At 44.5% G+C, this 24,665-nt stretch overlaps 1 protein-coding gene across 2 annotated transcripts; it reads right to left on the bottom strand.

Annotated features, from left to right (window-relative positions):
- Window positions 1-2,318: 2,318 nt before the first annotated feature.
- Window positions 2,319-21,404, bottom strand: sigirr (single immunoglobulin and toll-interleukin 1 receptor (TIR) domain). Of its 2 annotated transcripts, XM_041836855.2 has the most exons (9): window positions 21,142-21,404; window positions 14,260-14,476; window positions 13,778-13,905; window positions 9,751-9,891; window positions 7,827-7,970; window positions 7,441-7,543; window positions 5,916-6,072; window positions 3,281-3,458; window positions 2,319-2,779 (listed from the first exon to the last, which is right to left on the bottom strand). In XM_041836855.2, exons 1-9 carry the CDS (start codon window positions 21,209-21,211, stop codon window positions 2,601-2,603), a joined length of 1,317 nt encoding a protein of 438 aa, XP_041692789.2. In that variant the 5' UTR covers window positions 21,212-21,404; the 3' UTR covers window positions 2,319-2,600. The 2 variants fall into 2 exon arrangements, with proteins under 2 accessions (XP_041692789.2, XP_041692790.2); XM_041836856.2 differs by lacking the exon at window positions 5,916-6,072 and having other exon boundaries at window positions 2,611-2,779.
- Between the last annotated feature and the right edge of the window lie 3,261 nt (window positions 21,405-24,665).

Below are 24,665 nucleotides of genomic sequence, written 5' to 3'. Positions count from 1 at the left end.
GGGTTGGGTTAAATACGGAAGACACATTTCAGTTGTACATTCAGTTATACATTCAGTTGTACATTCAGTTGTTCATTCAGTTGTACATTCAGTTGTTCATTCAGTTGTACATTCAGTTGTACATTCAGTTGTACATTCAGTTGTACATTCAGTTGTACCCCCTTTCCCTTTCCCTTTGTTGGTGCATTTAACTGCCCGAAAATGCCTTTATTGAAGTCATTTCCTTAGTAGGTGACGTCAGAGGTCAGCATGTGGGAGAAGTTGGAGCTCAGAGACGATGGACAAGTTTCCCCACTAGTAAATACCAGCTGGAGGGCCGTTCAGGTGGATTGTTCCCAGTGATATGTGGTACATTTACCTTCCCACTTGGTTAGGAATGTAGAATGATGTCCTACAGTATGGAAACCACACCCTTCTTCCACTCCCTCCCTCCCTCCCTCCTTCCACTCCCTCCCTCCCTCCTTCCCTCCCTCCTTCCACTCCCTTCTTCCACTCCCTCCCTCCCTCCTTCCTCTCTCCCCCTCCCTCTCCTTCCACTCCCTCCCTCCCTCCCCCCTCCTTCCCCCCCTCCCTCCCTCCTTCCACTCCTTCCCTCCCTCCCTCCTTCCTTCTTTCCTCTCTCCCCCTCCCCCTCCTTCCACTCCCTCCCTCCCTCCTCCACTCCCTCCCTCCCTCCTTCCACTCCCCCCCTCCCTCCTTCCACTCCCCCCTCCCCCCTCCCCCTCCCCCTCCTTCCACTCCCTCCCTCCTTCCACTCCCCCCTCCTTCCACTCCCTCCCTCCCTCCCTTCCTCCCTGTGTTATCCCTTGGCGGTGGTTGTAAGGGAAGGAGAGACGGAGGGAGTGGAAATAAATATTACTGTGATGAAAATTCCAAATTGTCTGCATGATCAAATAACATTCAGCTCAGACACCCATACATACCCCACAATACATGCCACCAGGGGTCTCTTCACAGCCCCCAAGTCCAAAACGAATTCATGGCAAGGCACAGTATTATACAGAGGCCATGATCGCATGGAACTCCCTTCCATCTCCAATTACTCAAGCAGTGAGGGGACACACGCACACACGCAGACACATTTTAACACGCATTATTATTTTGTTGTATTGTTTGTATATAATTGTATTTTAAATTTGTGTGACTGTCCTCGTCTATCAGTGTATCAGTGTTTTGTTACTTGTCATGTTTTGTGTTTTTTTGTGGACCCCAGGAAGAGCTAATGGGGATCCCAATAAACGAATAACCGCTAGGGAAGGGGTGCACTGAGATTATTGTTATGATAAGAACGTTCCCAATCAGAGGCAGCTGTCGCTCGTTGCCTCTGATTGGGGACCATACTTAGGCAGCCTATTGGCACTAGTGGGGTGTGGGATCTTGTTCCGGGTAAGGTTCGTTGTATGTACAACCTTAGGACTACACGTTTCGTTTGTTTGTTGTTTTGTCGTGTGTTTATTCAGTGTAAATAAACATGTACGTATATCACGCTGCGCCTTGGTCTGACGCGTCATTCAACGAACGTGACACAAAGGCTCATGCAAGGTGACTTACATATGAAACGGGCTGGACCAGTAAATTGCCCTAAACTACACAAGGGGTAGCTTTTGTCTTAAATATTTCTATTGAACATAATTCTAAACAAACCCTATGAAATTAGAATGAATGTATTTCCACGTTAACATTAAAACAAAATCACAGAATACTTCAGCAGACCACTCAACAACTTTATATATTTTTCACACACAGTTCACATAACAGGTATCTTATACAAATTGCATATAATAGCATGAAGTGTAAACACCAAGGTCCTTCAAAAAATGTCAGTGAAATGATCATTGGAATGAAATTTTATACACTGAGTGTACAAAACATTAAGAACACCTTCCTAATATTGAGTTGCACCGCCCCTTTTTGTCCTCAGAACAGCCTCAGTTCGTTGCGGCGTGGACTCTACAAGGTGTCGAAAGCGTTCCACAGGGATACTGCCCCATGTTGACTTCAAATGCTTCCCACAGTTGTGTCAAGTTGGCTGGATGTCCTTTAGGTGGTGGACCATTCTTGATACACACGGGGAAACTGTTGAGCGTGAAAAACCCAGCAGCATTGCAGTTCTTGACACAAACCGGTGCACCTGGCACCTACTACCATACCCTGTTCAAAAGGCACCTAAATCTTTTATCATGCCCATTCACCCTCCGAATGGCACACATCCATGTCTCAATTGTCTCAAGACTTAAATCCTTCTTTAACCGGTCTCCTCCCCTTCATCGACACTGATTGAAGTGGATTTAACAAGTGACATCAATAAGGGATCATAGCTTTCACCTGGATTCACCTGGTCAGTCTATGTCATGGAAAGAGCAGGTGTTCCTATTGTTTGTACACTCAGTTTAATATAAGCACAAATGTAATAAATCTGAGATAAAATCAAAGTTGTTCAAAGAACAAAAATGTTTTCACTTTTTAGAAATGTAACATACACTGTGAAGTAATGGTGTTGTTGAGAGAACATGTTTCAGACTGAAGTGACCTATTTCCTTCTGGGAGAGTAGAAATTGGAGATCTTGTTCTTCTTTTTTCTTCAGGGGCTACAGTTTAGCTCAGATGTCCTCTGTGACCAGGCAGTAGAAGTCATTGCGAGCTCCATAGTTGCGCGATCCCAGGTCCGATACATCTATATCTGAGGGTTTGGGCTCAGTCAGGGATGCAGGGACAGAGGGGAACATTGGCAGCACAGGGACTCTTGGTGTCGGGGCCTTGTGGACTGGGAGACGCAGGCCTGGAGAAAAGGAGAGAAGAAAGGAGAGGGTGAACGAGGAGATTTAGTCATTTGGTTGAAGAAATGTGTGGATCGACGCTGTAGGTCAGCAATCTTAGTTCTACAGGGGCTTTAGGGTGAAGCATTGTAGCTTTCTCGAAGCTTGGCGACACCTTAATTGGGGAGGACGAGCTTGTGGTAATGGCTGGAGCGGAGTTAGTGGAATGGTATCAAGTACATCAAACACATGGTTTCTATGTTTGATGCCATTCCATTTGCTCCGTTCCAGCCATTATTATGAGCCGTCCTCCCCTCAGCAGCCTCCACTGGTGCATGGATACGATTACATTACATAACACAAAATGGTATTGGTCCTGGTGGATTAGGTTTGGGGTCAATTCCATTTTAATTTATTGAATTGACGGAATTGAAATGGAATTGACCCAATCTGAAATGGAATTAGCATTGTAATCCAGCGCCAATAGCACCCAACCCTGTTGCCAGCCAGTCACATGGTCTTACCCAGGTCTCCTGCAGGGTCGGGGTCAGGGCGACAGTCCAGGTAGTCTGGGTTGAGGGTGAGCATGGGGTCCTTATCGTCTTGGAAGAGGGTCTGTGGGTCCCCTGCCGCGTCGCTGTGGAACACAACCTTACGAGGCATGGCCAGGGCCAACTCCTTCCAGAACACTGACGATGGCGGCTGGGGAGACACAGCACAGTATACAGTCCAGTTAGCCTTTCCACTGTTCTGACCAGCAATATAAAGTTCTGAACCAGTTTGAACCCCAAAAAAGTACCAGTTTTTAAACCTCTGAAATCGAGGTTTAGCTCAACATGAAATGACTTCAGCAATGGATAGAGCAACTTGTTATGGAGCAGGCAAGCTATGTACATGCATTGAACAGACAAGTGTAGTGTAGGGTGCAACATGCGACTGAAATGTTCCTGGTGAGGAGAGCGCTGGGTATGAAGCGCTGGGCATCTTGTTGTTATGACGTGTGTTATCTGAATTAGACCCACAGAATTATACCTACGGAGGAGCAGCTTCTGTGAAGGAACTTTGAATGTCTTTGAACTTCAGAGAGTTGGCTTCACTAACGTTGGACCGGAGCTAGCCGTTGATCATGACTCTCAGTCACATTATATTATACATAATGCTGCCTAGAATTTGAGAGCTGGACCAGAGCTAGCTAACAGGCTAGCTAGCTAACAGGCTTGTGTGTGCAGAGCGGCACCAGAATTAAAATAAAAACACGTCCAATGTAAAACAACTACAGTATCCTTTACTAGCATTGAAAAAGTTAATCCACTGTTCTCTAACTAAAAATCTCTCTCCCTAATTTCTGAATCAAGCCTGTAACGTCAGTAGCTACAGTAGACTATACATGTTTCAGAGGGAGGGGGAGGGGCAGGTAGCCTACACTGGAGGGAGGGGGAGGGGCAGGTAGCCTACACTGGAGGGAGGGGGAGGGGCAGGTAGCCTACACTGGAGGGAGGGGAGGGGCAGGTAGCCTACACTGGAGGGAGGGGGAGGGGCAGGTAGCCTACACTGGAGGGAGGGGGAGGGGCAGCTAGCCTACACTGGAGGGAGGGGGGAGGGGCAGCTAGCCTACACTGGAGGGAGGGGGGAGGGGCAGCTAGCCTACACTGGAGGGAGGGGAGGGGCAGCTAGACTACACTGGAGGGAGGGGAGGGGCAGGTAGCCTACACTGGAGGGAGGGGGAGGGGCAGGTAGCCTACACTGGAGGGAGGGGAGGGGCAGCTAGCCTACACTGGAGGGAGGGGGAGGGGCAGCTAGCCTACACTGGAGGGAGGGGGAGGGGCTGGTAGCCTACACTGGAGGGAGGGGGAGGGGCTGGTAGCCTACACTGGAGGGAGGGGGAGGGGCAGGTAGCCTACACTGGAGGGAGGGGGAGGGGCAGCTAGCCTACACTGGAGGGAGGGGGAGGGGCAGCTAGCCTACACTGGAGGGAGGGGGAGGGGCTGGTAGCCTACACTGGAGGGAGGGGGAGGGGCTGGTAGCCTACACTGGAGGGAGGGGGAGGGGCTGGTAGCCTACACTGGAGGGAGGGGGAGGGGCAGCTAGCCTACACTGGAGGGAGGGGGAGGGGCTGGTAGCCTACACACACACTGGTAAAGACTTTCAGCTGGCAGGCAGACACTGGAATAATTTTCTGAGTAAGAGTGAGGGCTTTGCATATGCACTTTGTTGCGTTTTTTGTGGGACTGGGAAAAAATGACCAGAACGTAAAAGAACGTTATTACCATACAGTGATGGGCTGGTTTGGATAGACCCCGTCTTTTCACATTGTCCTGTTTCCAGCACAGTTCCAGCAACAATAGTGGATGCTTAACCAGGCCAGCACAGTAAAGCTTGGATAAGTAATGTGAAAAAAACATATTTGCCAGTTGTCATATGACACAATAACTAAGCTGTAGCATTGGAAGATAATGAGGTGATCCTAACCATTCTATGACCTGGTGGACCACGTCAGGCTTCATGTGTTACGGTCAGGGCTAGAGATAGGGCTAGGGTCAGGGCTAAGGGCTAGGGTCAGGGTTAGAGATAGGGCTAGGGTGAGGGGTAGATATAGGGCTAGGGTCAGGGTCAGGGTTAGAGATAGGGCTAGGGTCAGGACCAGGGTTAGAGATAGGGCTAGGGTCAGGACCAGGGTTAGAGATAGGGCTAGGGTCAGGACCCAGGTTAGAGATAGGGCTAGGGTCAGGACCAGCGTTAGAGATAGGGCTAGGGTCAGGGTTAGAGATAGGGCTAGGGTCAGGGCTAAGGGCTAGGGTCAGGGTTAGAGATAGGGCTAGGGTGAGGGTTAGAGATAGGGCTAGGGTCAGGGTCAGGGTTAGAGATAGGGCTAGGGTCAGGACCAGGGTTAGAGATAGGGCTAGGGTCAGGACCCGGGTTAGAGATAGGGCTAGGGTCAGGACCAGCGTTAGAGATAGGGCTAGGGTCAGGGTTAGAGATAGGGCTAGGGTCAGGGTTAGAGATAGGGCTAGGGTCAGGACCAGGGTTAGGGATAGGGCTAGGGTCAGGACCAGGGTTAGAGATAGGGCTAGGGTCAGGACCAGGGTTAGAGATAGGGCTAGGGTCAGGGTTAGAGATAGGGCTAGGGTCAGGGTTAGAAATAGGGCTAGGTTGAATCACCATGGAGTGTGATCCTGACCAGGTGAGCAAGGTGAGTCTGTGTTGGTGTTCTCTGATCTGCTGGACCACATCAGGTCTCATGTGTTTGACCTGACCCTCCAATGTGATGATGATGATGGGCCTCTGGGACAGCTCCAGCAGGTGCAGAAGGCCTTGTCTGAGAGGGTGGACAACACAGAGACATTAGCCTGTCTGAGAGGGTGGACAACACAGAGACATTAGACTGTCTGAGAGGGTGGACAACACAGAGACATTAGACTGTCTGAGAGGGTGGACAACACAGAGACATTAGACTGTCTGAGAGGGTGGACAACACAGAGACATTAGACTGTCTGAGAGGGTGGACAACACAGAGACATTAGACTGTCTGAGAGGGTGGACAACACAGAGACATTAGACTGTCTGAGAGGGTGGACAACATAGAGACATTAGACTGTCTGAGAGGGTGGACAACACAACGACATTAGCCTGTCTGAGAGGGTGGACAACACAGAGACATTAGACTGTCTGAGAGGGTGGACAACACAGAGACATTAGACTGTCTGAGAGGGTGGACAACACAGAGACATTAGACTGTCTGAGAGGGTGGACAACACAGTGACATTAGCCTGTCTGAGAGGGTGGACAACACAGAGACATTAGATGTCTGAGAGGGTGGACAACACAGAGACATTAGACTGTCTGAGAGGGTGGACAACACAGCGACATTAGACTGTCTGAGAGGGTGGACAACACAGAGACATTAGACTGTCTGAGAGGATGGACAACACAGAGACATTAGACTGTCTGAGAGGGTGGACAACACAGAGACATTAGACTGTCTGAGAGGATGGACAACACAGAGACATTAGACTGTCTGAGAGGGTGGACAACACAGAGACATTAGACTGTCTGAGAGGGTGGACAACACAACGACATTAGACTGTCTGAGAGGGTGGACAACACAGAGACATTAGACTGTCTGAGAGTGTGGACAACACAGAGACATTAGACTGTCTGAGAGGGTGGACAACACAGAGACATTAGACTGTCTGAGAGGGTGGACAACACAGAGACATTAGACTGTCTGAGAGGGTGGACAACACAGAGACAGACTGTCTGAGAGGGTGGACAACACAACGACATTAGACTGTCTGAGAGGGTGGACAACACAGAGACATTAGACTGTCTGAGAGTGTGGACAACACAGGGATATTAGCCTGTCTGAGAGGGTGGACAACACAGGGATATTAGCAACTAGCATTAGCAGTCAGCTAGATCATGCTATGCTGAGGGTTTTGTACAGACATCAGTTGCAGTTGTCCCTGTTCTTTACGGACATGGGTAAACACATAGTGACGCTGTAGCATTAGTGGCATTATCATTAGCCTGCTAAGCTAAGAGAGGACCACACAGGGACAAAATTAGCATTAGCGGTTAGCATGCTAAGCTAAGAGAGGACCACACAGGGACACAACTAGCATTAGCATTAGCGGTTAGCATCATTTTTTACATAGGCATAATGATGAGCTATCTGCATACCTACCTAAAGTTGTTACAGCACCAGTCCTGTTCTAGGTAGGCGTGTGACATCACTACGATGAGGCGTCGACAGTGACTAATGTTCATCAGCAACTCAGCAGACGGCTCTGCCAGAGAAGAAGAAGAAGAAGAAGAAGGTCAACATGAAGACTTTCAGGGCGGCAGGTAGCTTAGTGGGTAAAAGCGTTGTGCCAGTACCCGAAAGGTCGCTGGTTCTAATCCCCAAGCCGACTGTGTGAAAAATCTGTCGATGTGCCCTTAAACAAGGCACTTAACCATAATTGCTCCTGTAAGTTGCTCTGGATACGCGCGTCTGCTAAATGACCAAAACGTTTTTTTTTTTTTATGTAAGAGTCAAACGGACTGAGGGTTATGTTGTGTCATCATTACCATCCCCAGGTAGGATGTTGTTATCATTGAGGTGTAGCTTATGTCCAGATTTGTTGACCAGGTGAGGTTTGAGGATGAAGTTGACCAACTTTCTGTCGTATTCATTGTTCACATAGGAGATGTAGGCGTCATGCAGCTTCCCATCTGATGACAAACAGAGAGACATTATAACATAGCTTATTTTACATTTGGCCTTATGACAGTGTTATGCAGGCTTTATGACAGTGTTATGCAGGCTTTATGACAGTGTTACGCAGGCCTTATGACAGTGTTACGCAGGCTTTATGACAGTGTTATGCAGGCTTTATGACAGTGTTATGCAGGCTTTATGACAGTGTTATGCAGGCTTTATGACAGTGTTATGCAGGCTTTATGACAGTGTTATGCAGGCTTTATGACAGTGTTACGCAGGCTTTATGACAGTGTTACGCAGGCTTTATGACAGTGTTACGCAGGCTTTATGACAGTGTTACGCAGGCTTTATGACAGTGTTATGCAGGCCTTATGACAGTGTTACGCAGGCCTTATGACAGTGTTACGCAGGCCTTATGACAGTGTTACGCAGGCCTTATGACAGTGTTACGCAGGCTTTATGACAGTGTTACGCAGGCCTTATGACAGTGTTACGCAGGCCTTATGACAGTGTTACGCAGGCTTTATGACAGTGTTATGCAGGCTTTATGACAGTGTTATGCAGGCTTTATGACAGTGTTATGCAGGCTTTATGACAGTGTTATGCAGGCTTTATGACAGTGTTACGCAGGCTTTATGACAGTGTTACGCAGGCTTTATGACAGTGTTACGCAGGCTTTATGACAGTGTTACGCAGGCTTTATGACAGTGTTATGCAGGCCTTATGACAGTGTTACGCAGGCCTTATGACAGTGTTACGCAGGCTTTATGACAGTGTTACGCAGGCTTTATGACAGTGTTATGCAGGCCTTATGACAGTGTTACGCAGGCCTTATGACAGTGTTACGCAGGCCTTATGACAGTGTTACGCAGGCCTTATGACAGTGTTACGCAGGCTTTATGACAGTGTTACGCAGGCTTTATGACAGTGTTACGCAGGCTTTATGACAGTGTTATGCAGGCCTTATGACAGTGTTACGCAGGCCTTATGACAGTGTTACGCAGGCCTTATGACAGTGTTACGCAGGCCTTATGACAGTGTTACGCAGGCTTTATGACAGTGTTACGCAGGCCTTATGACAGTGTTACGCAGGCCTTATGACAGTGTTACGCAGGCCTTATGACAGTGTTACGCAGGCCTTATGACAGTGTTATGCAGGCTTTATGACAGTGTTATGAAGGCTTTATGACAGTGTTACGCAGGCCTTATGACAGTGTTACGCAGGCCTTATGACAGTGTTACGCAGGCCTTATGACAGTGTTACGCAGGCCTTATGACAGTGTTACGCAGGCCTTATGACACTGTTACCACAATTCAGTGTCACGATCCTGAGTAAACCCTTCTTACAACCACATATGACAATCATTGCAAGAAAATAATAATATACAGTATCTTTGATATGTTCAATACATTGTAACCCCCAATACTACTTGAATCAGTTTACCGATACCTACAGATGCCTTAATCTTTTCCTGCAAATATGAAATGCAAACGTGTAGTGTAATTGAGGTTTAAAAAGGCTTCTAAAGTTTTTAATTTCCACTTTAAAATGTCAGAATTGATTTGCCCTATGGAAAAATGTATCCAACCCACCCCCCCGCAAAAAAAAAAAATACATTCATTATAATCCACGTAATAATTCATATTTGCTGTTAGACAATTTTTCTGATGTAGCAAACTGGCTCAAATTAAAATCCTACATATGTACAACTAACATTAGCCCACCTACAGTACGAAAGTGGGCTCACACTGTGTTTTAACCACTGCAGTGGGGATGTCCTCACTCCTCACCGTCGATCTCATAGTCTCCATAGGAGTTCCGGTACCAGAGTGTGACGTTGAGACGGCACCTGGAGTAGACGACAGCAGCTACAGTCAGGAGAAGGAAGAGACTGATGGCTGCTATCACTGCCGCTGTGTGACTGGGCTGGGCTGTGAACACACAAACATGACACCAACAATCATGAGTCATTAATAAAACAGCATATAGTATGTTTAAGATGAAAGTAGAAGCCTAAGTGTTGTCCATTAGTTTACTCCAATTAGGGGAGGGGTTAGGGGAACATAATAATGGAAAATATATTTGTACAACATATATATATATATAATATATACACTACCAGTCAAAAGTTTGGACACACCTACTCATTCAAGGGTTTTTCTTTATTTTTACTATATTCTACATTGTAGAATAATAGTGAAGACATCAAAACTATGAAATAACAAATATGTAATCATGTAGTAACCCAAAAAAGTGTTAAACAAATCAAAATATATTTTATATTTTAGATTCTTCAAAGTAGCCACCCTTTGCCTTGATGACAGCTTTGCACACTATTGGCATTCTCTCAACCAGCTTAATGAGGAATGCTTTTCCAACATTCTTGAAGGAGTTCCCACATATGCTGAGCACTTGTTGACTGCTTTTCCTTCACTCTGCGGTCCAACTCATCCCAAACCATCTCAATTGGGTTGAGGTCGGGGGATTGTGGAGGCCAGGTCATCTGATGCAGCACTCCATCACTCTCCTTCTTGGTCAAATAGCCCTTACACAGCCTGGAGGTGTGTTCTGGGTCATTGTCCTGTTGAAAAACAAATTATAGTCCCACTAAGCGCAAACCAGATGGGATGGCGTATCTCTGCAGAATGTGCCTTGAATTCTAAATAAATCACAGACAGTGTCACCAGCAAAGTACCCCCACACCATCACACCTCCTCCTCCATGCTTCACAGTGGGAACCACACATGCGGAGATCATCCGTTCACCTACTCTGGTTCTCACAAAGACACGGCGGTTGGAACCAAAAATCTTCCTGGGGTCCAGCAAAATTAAGGCAGTTATACATTTTAAAAACATTACAATACATAACAGATTTCACAACATATTAAGTGTGTGCCCTCAGGCCCCTACTCCACTACCACATATCTACAACACAAAATCCATGTGTACGTGTGTGTGTATAGTGCGTATGTTATCGTGTGTGTGTGTGTGTCTGTGCCTATGTTTGTGTTGCTTCACAGTCCCCGCTGTTCCATAAGGTGTATTTTTATCTATTTTTTAAATCTAATTTTACTGCTGGCATGAGTTACTTGATGTGGAATAGAGTTCCATGTAGTCATGGCTCTATGTAGTACTGTGTGCCTCCCATAGTGTGTTCTGGACTTGGGGATTGTGAAGAGACCTATGGTGGCATGTCTTGTGGGATATGCACGGGTGTCTGAGCTGTGTGCCAGTCGTTCAAACAGACAGCACGGTGCATTCAACATGTCAATACCTCTCACAAATACAGTAGTGATGAAGTCAATCTCATTTACATTTACATTTTAGTCATTTAGCAGACGCTCTTATCCAGAGCGATTTACAGTTAGTGAGTGCATACATTTTTCATACTTCCCTCCTCCACTTTAAGCCAGGAGAGATAGACATGCATATTATTAATGTTAGCATTCTGTGTACATCCAAGGGCCAGCCGTGCTGCCCTGTTCTGAGCCAATTGCAATTTTCCTAAGTCCCTCTTTGTGGCACCTGACCACACGACTGAACAGTAGTCCAGGTGCGACAAAAATAGGGCCTGTAGGACCTGCCTTGTTGATAGTGGTGTTAAGAAGGCAGAGCAGCGCTTTATTATGGACAGATTTCTCCCCATCCTAGCTACTGTTGTATCAATATGTTTTGACCATGACAGTTTACAATCCAGGGTTACTCCAAGCAATTTAGTCTCCTCAACTCGCTCAATTTCCACATTATTAATTACAAGATTTAGTTGAGGTTTAGGGTTTTGTTATGATGTCATTTCACAGTGTCGTAGGAACAAGGTAGATAAGTGACTTGGTGCCACATTGTCTGAATAACAAGGATTCCATTATGTCAAGGGAGATTACTGGTGGTTTATCTTAGAACGATTGATAGATAGTAATAAACTGACTTGGGTACAGGGTAATACCATCAAAGAAGGGAGTGCCAAATGATGGTTAACAGATGTTGTTCAAGAAACGTGTAACAGAGTATATAAACAGAGGTTTTCTTTGTTCAAGTTAGTTCGAATGTCAAGAGGCGAAGCACAGGTTTTTTGTTATGCGAACCACGGTACCTATTAAATACTTGAATGAACTCTCCATCTAAGTGTTAAATATCTTCTTGCATCATGAATTACTTGATACCCTAGAAACTCATCATCACAGGTTTAGTAAATGATTTCTCCCAAATACAATGCTTTTATTTTTTGAAATATTTAGGACTAACTTATTCCTTGCCACCCATTCTGAAACTAACTGCGGCTCTTTGTTAAGTGTTGCAGTCGTTTCAGTCGCTGTGGTAGCTGACGTGTATAGTGTTGAGTCATCCAAATACATAGACACATTGGCTTTACTCAAAGCCAGTTGCATGTCATTAGTAAAGATTGAAAAAAGTAAGGGTCCTAGACAGCTTCCCTGGGGAATTCCTGATTCTACCTGGATTTTGCTGGAGAGGCTTCCATTAAAGAACACCCTCTGTGTTCTTTTAGACAGGTAACTTTTATACACAATATAGCAGGGGGTGTAAAACCATAACACATACATTTTTCCAGCAACAGACTATGATCGAGCACTGAAGTATAACAAAACAGCCCCCACAATCTTTTTATCATCAATTTCTCTCAGCCAATCATCAGTAATTTGTAAATAATAAAGTGCTGGGCGTGTTGAATGTCCTTCCCTATAAGCGTGCTGAAAGTATGTTGTCAATTTGTTTACTGTAAAATAGCATTGTATTTGGTCAAACACAATTTTTTTCCAATAGTTTACTAAGGGTTGGTAACAGGCTAATTGGTCGGCTATTTGAGCCAGTTAAGGGGACTTTACTATTCTTAGGTAGGGGAATAACCTTTGCTTCCCTCCAGGCTTGAGGGCACACACTTTCTAGTAGGGTTAAATTGAAGATATGGCAAATAGGAGTGGCAATATCGTCTGCTATTATCCTCAGTCATGTTCCATCCAAGTTGTCAGACCCCAGTGGCTTTTCATTGTTGATCGACAATAATTTTAAAAACATCACCTCTTCCACACTTACTTTATGGAATTGACAGACCTTCATGTCTTAAAGTAATGATGGACTGTCATTTCTCTTTGCTTATTTGAGCTGTTCTTGCCATAATATGCACTACGTCTTTTACCAAATAGGGCTATCTTCTGTATACCACCCCTACCTTGTTACAACACAACTGATTGGCTCAAACGCATTAAGAAGGAAAGAAATTCCACAAATTAACAAGGCACACCTGTTAATTGAAATGCATTCCAGTTGACTACCTCAAGAAGCTGGTCGAGAGAATGCCAAGAGTGTGCAAAGCTGTCATCAAGGCAAAGGGTGGCTACTTTGAAGAATCTCAAATATAAAATTATTTGGATATGTTTAACACTTTTTTGGTTACTACATGATTCCATATGTGTTATTTCATAGTTTTGATGTCTTCACTATTATTCTACAATGTAGAAAATAGTAAAAAATTAAGAAAAACCCTTGAATGAGTAGGTGTACTAAAACTTTTGACCGGTAGTGTATATTTACAAAAAATATATATGCGGAATTGGAAATGATGCAGACAATTACATTCATGGAAGCTACAATATTAAAGCTGATATACCCCCTAAACATTTTTTAAACAATAAAACAGCATATCTGTATTCACCCAGGCTCAGTTATCACATCAATGCGTTTTTAAATGTCTTGAAATTAACATTTGAAATAAGTATTGTACGCACACACTACTGTGAATTGCCTTTGACAACATGTCTGATATAGTATAAATGTACAGTCCACAATCCCCTGGTCTCTTACCTGTATTCTGCAGGCTGAAGTCAGCAGAGGTGTTCCTCACCTCACAGGAGTAGAGGCCAAAGTCAGCCTGCTCTCTAAGCCGGACCTGCAGCACACTGCTCACCATCATCTGGGATGGGCTGTGAGTCCTGCCAGGAGAACAAAAAGGTGGCCTCTGTATTGTAATTGGTTGGACATTGTGGGGGGGAAAAAGCAGAACATTATTTGTAATTTAACCTTAATTTATACAAATAAGTCAAGAGTAGATTCTTATTTGCAATGACAACCTGTAGATCAGTGTACATGTAATACTATAATAATAAGCCATTTAGCAGACGCTTTTATCCAAAGCGACTTACAGTCATGCGTGCATACATTCTTTTTTTTTGTGTGTATGGGTGGTCCCGGGGATCGAACCCACTACCCTGGCGTTACAAGCACCGTGCTCTACCAGCTGAGCAACAGAGGACCACATGCGATCTGCAAGGTCCTGTTGAACTCACCAGGTGGATGTGTTCTGTGGGTAAAGGCTGAGGTTGAGAGGGGTCCCATCTTTGCTCCAGAGCAGTGTCGAGAAGGTAGCTTCACACCGTTGATCTGTCTGGTTCCAGGACAGCAGGGCTGTACAGTTCAGAGCCACAGAGGAACCCAGGGTCTCCCACACCTCAGACTGGCCACCACTGGGCAGCTGAAACTCTGGGGCTTGGGTGCACAGCGATTCTGCATTAATGAATGAATGAATGAATTAACACATTTAACAAACTGAAAATAATATAAAGTTCCTCCAGCTAAGTGAAATTCACAATACCAAGCCACTGCAACATTTTACATTTCAGTCATTAAGCAGACACTCTTATCCAGAGCCTAAAGTAGGTAACACAAGCACATCACAATCACTGAAAGCTTCTTCTGCAGCTATGTGCAAAATCAGTACTAGTAAAAATAAAGAAAAAACCCTGCTATGGTGACTGACTGACTGACTGACTGACTGACTGACTGACTGCAGGACCTAAAAAATAACAAGGCCCTTCATGTCCCCAGACCAATCCTGTAAGGCTGATCCAGCCAACTCACTGCTGGAAGGCAGGCACACTGACTGAAACAAACCTCTTCTCTACAGGTGTGGCAAATACCAATTAACACCCCCCCACCCCAACGCATATGAAACTAACGCTTAGCGGAACGACAATAGATTATGAGTTGGCTAGGAACAACACTAGATTATGAGTTGGCTAGGAACAACAATAGATTATGAGTTGGCTAGGAACAACACTAGATTATGAGTTCACTAGGAACAACACTAGATTATGAGTTCACTAGGAACAACACTAGATTATGAGTTCGCTAGGAACAACAATAGATTATGAGTTCACTAGGAACAACAATAGATTATGAGTTCACTAGGAACAACAATAGATTATGAGTTCACTAGGAACAACAATAGATTATGAGTTCAGTAGGAACAACAATAGATTATGAGTTGGCTAGGAACAACACTAGATTATGAGTTGGCTAGGAACAACAATAGATTATGAGTTGGCTAGGAACAACAATAGATTATGAGTTCGCTAGGAACAACACTAGATTATGAGTTCACTAGGAACAACACTAGATTATGAGTTCGCTAGGAACAACAATAGATTATGAGTTCACTAGGAACAACAATAGATTATGAGTTCACTAGGAACAACAATAGATTATGAGTTCACTAGGAACAACAATAGATTATGAGTTCAGTAGGAACAACAATAGATTATGAGTTGGCTAGGAACAACAATAGATTATGAGTTGGCTAGGAACAACACTAGATTATGAGTTCACTAGGAACAACACTAGATTATGAGTTCACTAGGAACAACACTAGATTATGAGTTCGCTAGGAACAACAATAGATTATGAGTTCACTAGGAACAACAATAGATTATGAGTTGGCCACCTCGAGGATATTCTATCACATTACGATCACATTTGGTATAACCAAACTATTGTTATTATTAGGTTATTACCATGTTATTACCATATTATTATATTTATTTGGTTATTACCATAGTGTTGTATGAATAATACTATGACTGTAAAGAATGTATAACAACTTGTTTAATAGTTATCCTGCATTATTACAGTGTTTGTTTGCATTTCATTATCCAGGAAGATGTGCCTGGGTAGGTAGGTAGGTAGGTAGGTAGGTAGGTAGGTAGGTAGGTAGGTAGGTAGGTAGAAGATGTGCCTGGGTAGGTAGGTAGGTAGGTAGGTAGGTAGGTAGGTAGGTAGGTAGAAGATGTGCCTGGGTAGGTAGGTAGTGTTGTGGAAAATAACCACCATACTTTATTACAAATAAGGTCTTAATGAGTTTTCGTTGCATCAAGAAATGACTTTATTAAAGTTTTCAACAAAGCCGATACCCGTCTGCAGAGGGGCACACATTCTTAAGGTCTCCCTCCAACTTATATAGTCCTCTTCAGTTTTCCCGCTCTTTTATTGCTCCACCCACTTCCTTTGTCCCTGAGGACGGCTGAACTATTACTCCAAACAATCACCCGCTCCCCTGTCTTGCACACACACTCATGTTTAGCTTATACGTGACAGCCCCTAAATAACACAAACCTCCCCCCCCTCAAGCTGTAATCAATCAAGAAGATACCAAGGAGACAAAGGTCTAGCCCAAACTCTATTCAACCCTGGTGCCGCCCCCTTCACTGTGTTTGAAGAGAGACAAAAAAAACGGCCCAATTCAGTTAGCCACAAAGAATGTTAACTATATGTTCATGATTAACTCAATTTCATCTGATAATCCATTTAAAATAGACATCAGTAGGTAGGTAGGTAGGTAGGTAGGTAGGTAGGTAGGTAGGTAGGTAGGAGATGTGCCTGGGTAGGTAGGAGTGAGCAACAGCTCAGCCTAGTCTCCATCATATTTCCTTCACCTACCTAGGGTTATTAGATCTGTGAAGCATATGGACCCTTCTCTTCCTCATAGAACACCTGCTCTTTAAACCCATATGGACCCTTCTCTTCCTTATAGAACACCTGCTCTTTAAACCCATATGGACCCTTCTCTCCCTTATAGAACACCTGCTCTTTAAACCCATATGGACCCTTCTCTCCCTTATAGAACACCTGCTCTTTAAACCCATATGGACCCTTCTCTCCCTTATAGAACACCTGCTCTTTAAACCCATATGGACCCTTCTCTCCCTTATAGAACACCTGCTCTTTAAACCCATATGGACCCTTCTCTCCCTTATAGAACACCTGCTCTTCAAACCCATATGGACCCTTCTCTCCCTTATGGAACACCTGCTCTTTAAACATCTGCTCATCCACACAGCTCTGACCTGGAACGGGAGGGGAAACAGAGGAGGATTATCTTAGTGTTTGTCATAGAGAATGTACATATACAGTTGAAGTTGGAAGTTTACATACACCTTAGCCAAATACATTTAAACTCTGTTTTTCACAATTCCTGACATTTAATCCTAGACATTTAATCCCTGTCTTAGGTCAGTTAGGATCACCACTTTATTTTAAGAATGTGAAATGTCAGAATAATAGTAGAGAGAATTATTTATTTTAGCTTTTATTTCTTTCATCACATTCCCAGTGGGTTAGAAGTTTACATACACTCAATTAGAATTTGGTAGAATTGCCTTTAAATTGTTTAACTTGGGTCAAACGTTTTGGGTAGCCTTCCACAAGCTTCCCACAATAAGTTGGGTGAATTTTGGCCCATTCCTCCTGACAGAGCTGGTGTAACTGAGTCAGGATTCTAGGCCTCCTTGCTCGCACACACTTTTTCAGTTCTGCCCACAAATGCTCTATAGGATTGAGGTCAGGGCTTTGTGATGGCCACTCCAATACCTTGACGTTGTCCTTAAGCCATTTTGCCACAACTTTGGAAGTATGCTTGGGGTCATTGTCCATTTGGAAGACCCCTTTGCGACCAAGCTTTAACTTCCTGACTGATGTCTTGAGATGTTGCTTCAATATATCCACATAATTTTCCTTCCTCATGATGCCATCTATTTTGTGAAGTGCATCAGTCCCTCCTGCAGCAAAGCACCCCCACAGCATGATGCTGCCACCCCCGTGCTTCACGGTTGGGATGGTGTTCTTCGGCTTGCAAGCATTCCCCTTCTGGAATTTTCCAAGCTGTTTAAAGGCACAGTCAACTTAGTGTATGTAAACTTCTGACCTACTGGAATTGTGATACAGTGAATTATAAGTGAAATAATCTGTCTGTAAACAATTGTTGGAAAAATTACTTGTGTCATGCACAAAGTAAATGTCCTAACCGACTTGCCAAAACTATAGTTCGCTAACAAGAAATTTGTGGAGTGGTTGAAAAATGAGTTTTTAATGACTCCAACCTAAGTGTATGTAAACTTCAGACTTCAACTGTACATTCCGTTTGAGCCAGGGACACCAAACGCACTGTTTATTAAAGGTATAGCTATCTTAGTGGTCCTCTGTAGCTCAATTGGTAGAGCATGGCGCTTGTAACGCCAGGGTAGTGCGTTCGATCCCCGGGACCACCCATACGTCTGCTAAATGGCATATTATTATTATTATTATTATTATTTATTCTCCTGGAGTGTCTCTGCTTTCTAAATAAGTTGATCTACGTTACTGGATCTTGATGTCATGACTCTACAGTAATAATAATAATAATAATAATAATAATAATAATAATAATATGCCATTTAGCAGACGCTTTTATCCAAAGCGACTTACAGTCATGTGCGCATACATTTTTACGTATGGGTGGTCCCGGGGATCGAACCCACTACCCTGGCGTTACAAGCGCCGTGCTCTACCAATTGAGCTACAGAGCAGTGTGTGGGAACTCTGGAGCTTCTTTCTTTTGAATATTTACGCAATCAGCAAATTAATGTAAATTACACCATCATTCGCTAATTTAAAGCACAGAGCCAAGTGCTGAGCCAATGCTTTGCATACAGTCTGTGGATACAGAGGGATTGCGTCCCAAATGGCATCCTATTGTCCATATAGTGCACTACTTTTGACCAGGCCCAGCTCAAAAGTAGTGCACTATGTAGGGCATAGGGTGCCATTTGGGACTCAGCCAGAGCCTATTGTCTATAAACGGTATGACTCAACAGAGCAGGAGGGCAGTATTGCTGCTGGTTGCCCAGTGACTGGAACAGGTCAACTTTAATGGAACGTGAAGGTGAACTTGTTTGCTTTTTCCACCCAGTTAATATTTTTTTTACTTGCAGCTCAGCTCACTCGTGGGGCAAATGGGTACTTTGCGGAGTAGCACATTTTCAGTATCCTCCGATTTTCTTTTGACAACTTTCAATTAAACAGAAAATGAATACAGGACAACCATTGGGTAGGCCTTAACAGCCCTGAAACACCACTGTTAGACGTGTAAATAGAAACTGGTCATTCATTTATTCGCGAGCATACACTGCCATAACCCTTTAACTCCCACAGCAGAAAGAACAACAGGAGTACACAGATTTGGAGACTCTCGTTCCCCCCCTCCCTCCCTCTCTCTGTCAGTCAGTACTAAAATGACCAGTTTGTCAACATATTCAGATATGGTAATGAGCAGGCTAGTTAAGAGGCCCTGTGGGAACTCCTTAGCTCTGATTCATCTGCTGTACACATAAAAGTGCTTCATTTGAGCTGCACTGTTTCGTTCCGGAACCCATTTCCCAGGATCCTTTACATCTCGTGCCATCACAAATAATTGTAACTGTTTGCAATGTAAAAAAAATTATAATAAAATCAATCAGAATTAATTCAAGTTGCCTCCTCTGTAATTCTCCTTCTCCCTAAAAAAAAAAACATAGGCCCGGGGTTTGTGGTTTGCTCAGCCTATAGACCAACCTGTGGCATGTATATCTCTGAACTAGAATGAGATTCACTTTCTATGACCTCTCTTCCTCTCTCTGCTCTGATAGACATGAGCCTGCAACTCTCATCTCTCCAGCGTTGCACTTCGTAACTTTATTTCCTGGTACCGCAGCACCCCTGATAAATTGCAATACATTTGCCAAAGTTATATAATTACTGCTGTCTGTTGATAAAGCAATGAAATAATTTAGAATACTACACCAGGAGTAGTAGGCCTATTACTTAGCCACAGAGGATCAATATCTCCCCCCCACACCCTGTTTTTATAGCCTAGCTGCGGATTGGATGTAGCCCAATCACAAGTCATGCCTACCGTCGGGAGCGCGCTGCAAATCAGTCCGGTGAACAACAGCATGCAGCCAAAACAGGCCTTTCGCAATATTTCAAATACAATCGCGGGAAAACACAGGTAGGAAAGCAAATGGATTCTGCTGAAAAAAAGAAGACTAGTCTGTCTGTAGGCTACCAAATATGTTATCAACTTCCAAATAGTCCCATTGAGCGAACAGCATTGTTTTACAAAGTAAAACAAGAGAGAGAGATAGGCCATCGCCGGTGAGTGATCTGCGCATCAGTGAAATTGGAAAGCTTTTTTTTAGGACTATAATTTCCTCCTCATATTGCACAATATGTGTGTCTCCACGCACCTAGGCCTAGGCCGATTGAAGGATTCAAGACAATGTCGTTTTTTATTGATCTCAGATTCTCAGTTTGTCAAAGTAGCCTGTCATTTCGATCATTTGTGAGGTATTAAAAAAATATTCTGCTGAAGTCTCCAGTCATCTAATATGATGTAGAATTGCATTAAATGCGTGTGTAACTTCTTTAAGTGCCTCTACTCCACTGCGCCAAGTGCCTCTACACCCCCCCCTCCTTTCTTCACAAAAACACACTCTGTTTTAACATTCTGTATATGATTTATTATTAACATGATGTAGCACTGAGCTGTATATCCGGGTACAATGTCCAGATTGGAGCAATTGTGGCCGACTGGACTAGAGAACTCATGACTGAATGACACTGATAGGTTGCAGTATTGAGAGCAGACAGATCTGTGCTTCTCATTGATTAGTTGTCTCTTCTCCAACTGATTGGCAACTGTCTCTTATCTTCAAATTCTGTTTATTTTAATGAGTAATGTATCCTTAAAAGAGAGAGAGGCTGTTTGTTCGATATTTTGATGCAAGTAGCCTTTACTTTCGTTTCCTTTTGACGATAAACAACCTGTGCAAAGAATTCTAAGCTACACTGCTACATAATGTTTATACGGTCTATACTAATGGAATTTGCTAGAAACTCAAATCATATCTCAAATCTTCTGTACAAAAACGCCTCTCCAAAAAATGCGCTCTACGCACGATAGCATGCGGTAAGGTTTATAAATTAGTGGCCAAAAAAAGTCACACTTTCTGATCAATCAAATAGCACACAATTCAATCGGTTTTCAGTTTAATAGATTAAACAACTTTAGCAATAGATTAAATGACAGAATAGAATCTTACCTCCAGCACACACCGACATCCTGTTCCATAAAGTACATGCCAGAATGAAAGACAACTGGTTCGAAGACATCTTTCTCTTTCCTTCTTATTACGAGCTTTCAATCGCAATGGCCCTAGGATTATATCATATCATCCGGCTCCAGTGGATAAAATATTATAATTAAACAAAAGAATAACTCCCAAGGCTTGACTTTCGGTTCAGCTGCTAGAATTACTTGTGGATCCTGTGTACGGGTGGTCACGTGACGACTCACCTGTTCAATTAAAAACGTTCAGAAGTAGGCTATCTGCTTAGCCTACTGGTCGCAAAAGTCCAAGCAATATGCTAAAACTGAACAGGTTTTTAAAAATAAAATATTAATATAAGCGAGTTTAAAGTCCAACTGTAGGTTTCACACACTGTAATACACGACTCTGCCCCCATCCACCCAGGTACCTACAATGAAAAGGTATATAGGTAGGTTGTAATGTGGGTTATTGGTAGTACATTTAAAAAAAGTATGTCACTTTATTAAAACTAAAATGAATGTCTCGTAAATAATAATAAAATATACCAGTCAGTGTGTATTATACATGTGTGAATTGGAAATGTCCTTTTTCCATATCCCAACTCCCCCTGAGACACCCTCAGAGAGTGGGGTCACGGCCAGGGGGTCAGCCATCAACGGTGACCCTGGAGCAATCAGGGTTAAGTGCCTCACTCAAGGGCACATCGACAGATTTTTCACCTTGTTGGCATGGGGATTCGAACCAGTGGTGGAAAAAGTATTCAAGTCTCATACTTGAGTCAAAGTAAAGATACTTTAATAGAAAATGACTCAAGTAAAAGTGAAAATCACCCAGTAAAATACTACTTGAGTAAAAGTCTAAAAGTATTTGGTTTTAAATATACTTAAGTATCAAAAGTAAATGTAGTTGCTAAAATATACTTAAGTATCAAAAGTAAAAGTAAAAGTACGAATAATTAAAAATTCCTTATATTAAGCAAACCAGACGGCACAATTTCCTTTTTATTTTTTTATTTACGGACAGCCAGGGTCACACTCCAACACTCAGACAGTTAAAAACAAAGCATGTGTGTTTAGTGAGTCCTCCAGATCAGAGGCAGTAGGGAGGACCAGGGATGTTTTCTTGATAAGTGTGCGAATTGGATAGGATAGGACCAGTCTACAGAATGCCCTGTGTAGAGACCAATAGGACCAGTCTACAGAATGCCCTGTGTAGAGACCAATAGGACCAGTCTACAGAATGCCCTGTGTAGAGACCAATAGGACCAGTCTACAGAATGCCCTGTGTAGAGACGGAGAGGACCAGTCTACAGAATGCCCTGTGTAGAGACCAATAGGACCAGTCTACAGAATGCCCTGTGTAGAGACGGAGAGGACCAGTCTACAGAATGCCCTGTGTAGAGACGGAGAGGACCAGTCTACAGAATGCCCTGTGTAGAGACGGAGAGGACCAGTCTACAGAATGCCCTGTGTGGAGACGGAGAGGACCAGTCTACAGAATGCCCTGTGTAGAGACGGAGAGGACCAGTCTACAGAATGCCCTGTGTAGAGACGTAGAGGACCAGTCTACAGAATGCCCTGTGTAGAGACCAATAGGACCAGTCTACAGAATGCCCTGTGTGGAGACGGAGAGGACCAGTCTACAGAATGCCCTGTGTGGAGACGGAGAGGACCAGTCTACAGAATGCCCTGTGTAGAGACGGAGAGGACCAGTCTACAGAATGCCCTGTGTAGAGACGGAGAGGACCAGTCTACAGAATGCCCTGTGTAGAGACGGAGAGGACCAGTCTACAGAATGCCCTGTGTAGAGACGGAGAGGACCAGTCTACAGAATGCCCTGTGTAGAGACGGAGAGGACCAGTCTACAGAATGCCCTGTGTAGAGACGGAGAGGACCAGTCTACAGAATGCCCTGTGTAGAGACGGAGAGGACCAGTCTACAGAATGCCCTGTGTAGAGACGGAGAGGACCAGTCTACAGAATGCCCTGTGTAGAGACGGAGAGGACCAGTCTACAGAATGCCCTGTGTAGAGACGGAGAGGACCAGTCTACAGAATGCCCTGTGTGGAGACGGAGAGGACCAGTCTACAGAATGCCCTGTGTAGAGACCAATAGGACCAGTCTACAGAATGCCCTGTGTAGAGACGGAGAGGACCAGTCTACAGAATGCCCTGTGTAGAGACCAATAGGACCAGTCTACAGAATGCCCTGTGTAGAGACGGAGAGGACCAGTCTACAGAATGCCCTGTGTAGAGACGGAGAGGACCAGTCTACAGAATGCCCTGTGTAGAGACGGAGAGGACCAGTCTACAGAATGCCCTGTGTGGAGACGGAGAGGACCAGTCTACAGAATGCCCTGTGTAGAGACCAATAGGACCAGTCTACAGAATGCCCTGTGTAGAGACGGAGAGGACCAGTCTACAGAATGCCCTGTGTAGAGACCAATAGGACCAGTCTACAGAATGCCCTGTGTAGAGACCAATAGGACCAGTCTACAGAATGCCCTGTGTAGAGACCAATAGGACCAGTCTACAGAATGCCCTGTGTAGAGACGGAGAGGACCAGTCTACAGAATGCCCTGTGTGGAGACCAATAGGACCAGTCTACAGAATGCCCTGTGTAGAGACGGAGAGGACCAGTCTACAGAATGCCCTGTGTGGAGACCAATAGGACCAGTCTACAGAATGCCCTGTGTAGAGACGGAGAGGACCAGTCTACAGAATGCCCTGTGTAGAGACCAATAGGACCAGTCTACAGAATGCCCTGTGTAGAGACGGAGAGGACCAGTCTACAGAATGCCCTGTGTAGAGACGGAGAGGACCAGTCTACAGTATGCCCTGTGTAGAGACGGAGAGGACCAGTCTACAGAATGCCCTGTGTAGAGACCAATAGGACCAGTCTACAGAATGCCCTGTGTGGAGACGGAGAGGACCAGTCTACAGAATGCCCTGTGTAGAGACGGAGAGGACCAGTCTACAGAATGCCCTGTGTGGAGACCAATAGGACCAGTCTACAGAATGCCCTGTGTGGAGACCAATAGGACCAGTCTACAGAATGCCCTGTGTGGAGACGGAGAGGACCAGTCTACAGAATGCCCTGTGTAGAGACGGAGAGGACCAGTCTACAGAATGCCCTGTGTAGAGACGGAGAGGACCAGTCTACAGAATGCCCTGTGTGGAGACCAATAGGACCAGTCTACAGAATGCCCTGTGTGGAGACCAATAGGACCAGTCTACAGAATGCCCTGTGTGGAGACGGAGAGGACCAGTCTACAGAATGCCCTGTGTAGAGACGGAGAGGACCAGTCTACAGAATGCCCTGTGTAGAGACGGAGAGGACCAGTCTACAGAATGCCCTGTGTAGAGACGGAGAGGACCAGTCTACAGAATGCCCTGTGTAGAGACGGAGAGGACCAGTCTACAGAATGCCCTGTGTAGAGACGGAGAGGACCAGTCTACAGAATGCCCTGTGTGGAGACGGAGAGGACCAGTCTACAGAATGCCCTGTGTAGAGACCA

The sequence above is a fragment of the Coregonus clupeaformis genome, unplaced genomic scaffold (assembly GCF_020615455.1).
Source record: "Coregonus clupeaformis isolate EN_2021a unplaced genomic scaffold, ASM2061545v1 scaf0667, whole genome shotgun sequence".
NCBI lineage: Eukaryota > Metazoa > Chordata > Actinopteri > Salmoniformes > Salmonidae > Coregonus > Coregonus clupeaformis.
Note: the sequence above shows the minus strand (reverse complement) of the source record. Positions and strands in the feature narration are given on the sequence as shown.

Bases quoted from the DNA above. Each gene is read 5' to 3' on its own strand.
- sigirr (XM_041836855.2), bottom strand. From the start codon at position 21,211: ATGTCTTCGAACCAGTTGTCTTTCATTCTGGCATGTACTTTATGGAAC. The intron at 9,892-13,777 runs GTAAGAGACCAG...GTGTGTTCACAG, and splicing joins CTTCAGCCTGCAGAATACAG to CCCAGCCCAGTCACACAGCG. The intron at 7,544-7,826 runs GTAATGATGACA...CTTCTCTGGCAG, and splicing joins CAACATCCTACCTGGGGATG to AGCCGTCTGCTGAGTTGCTG.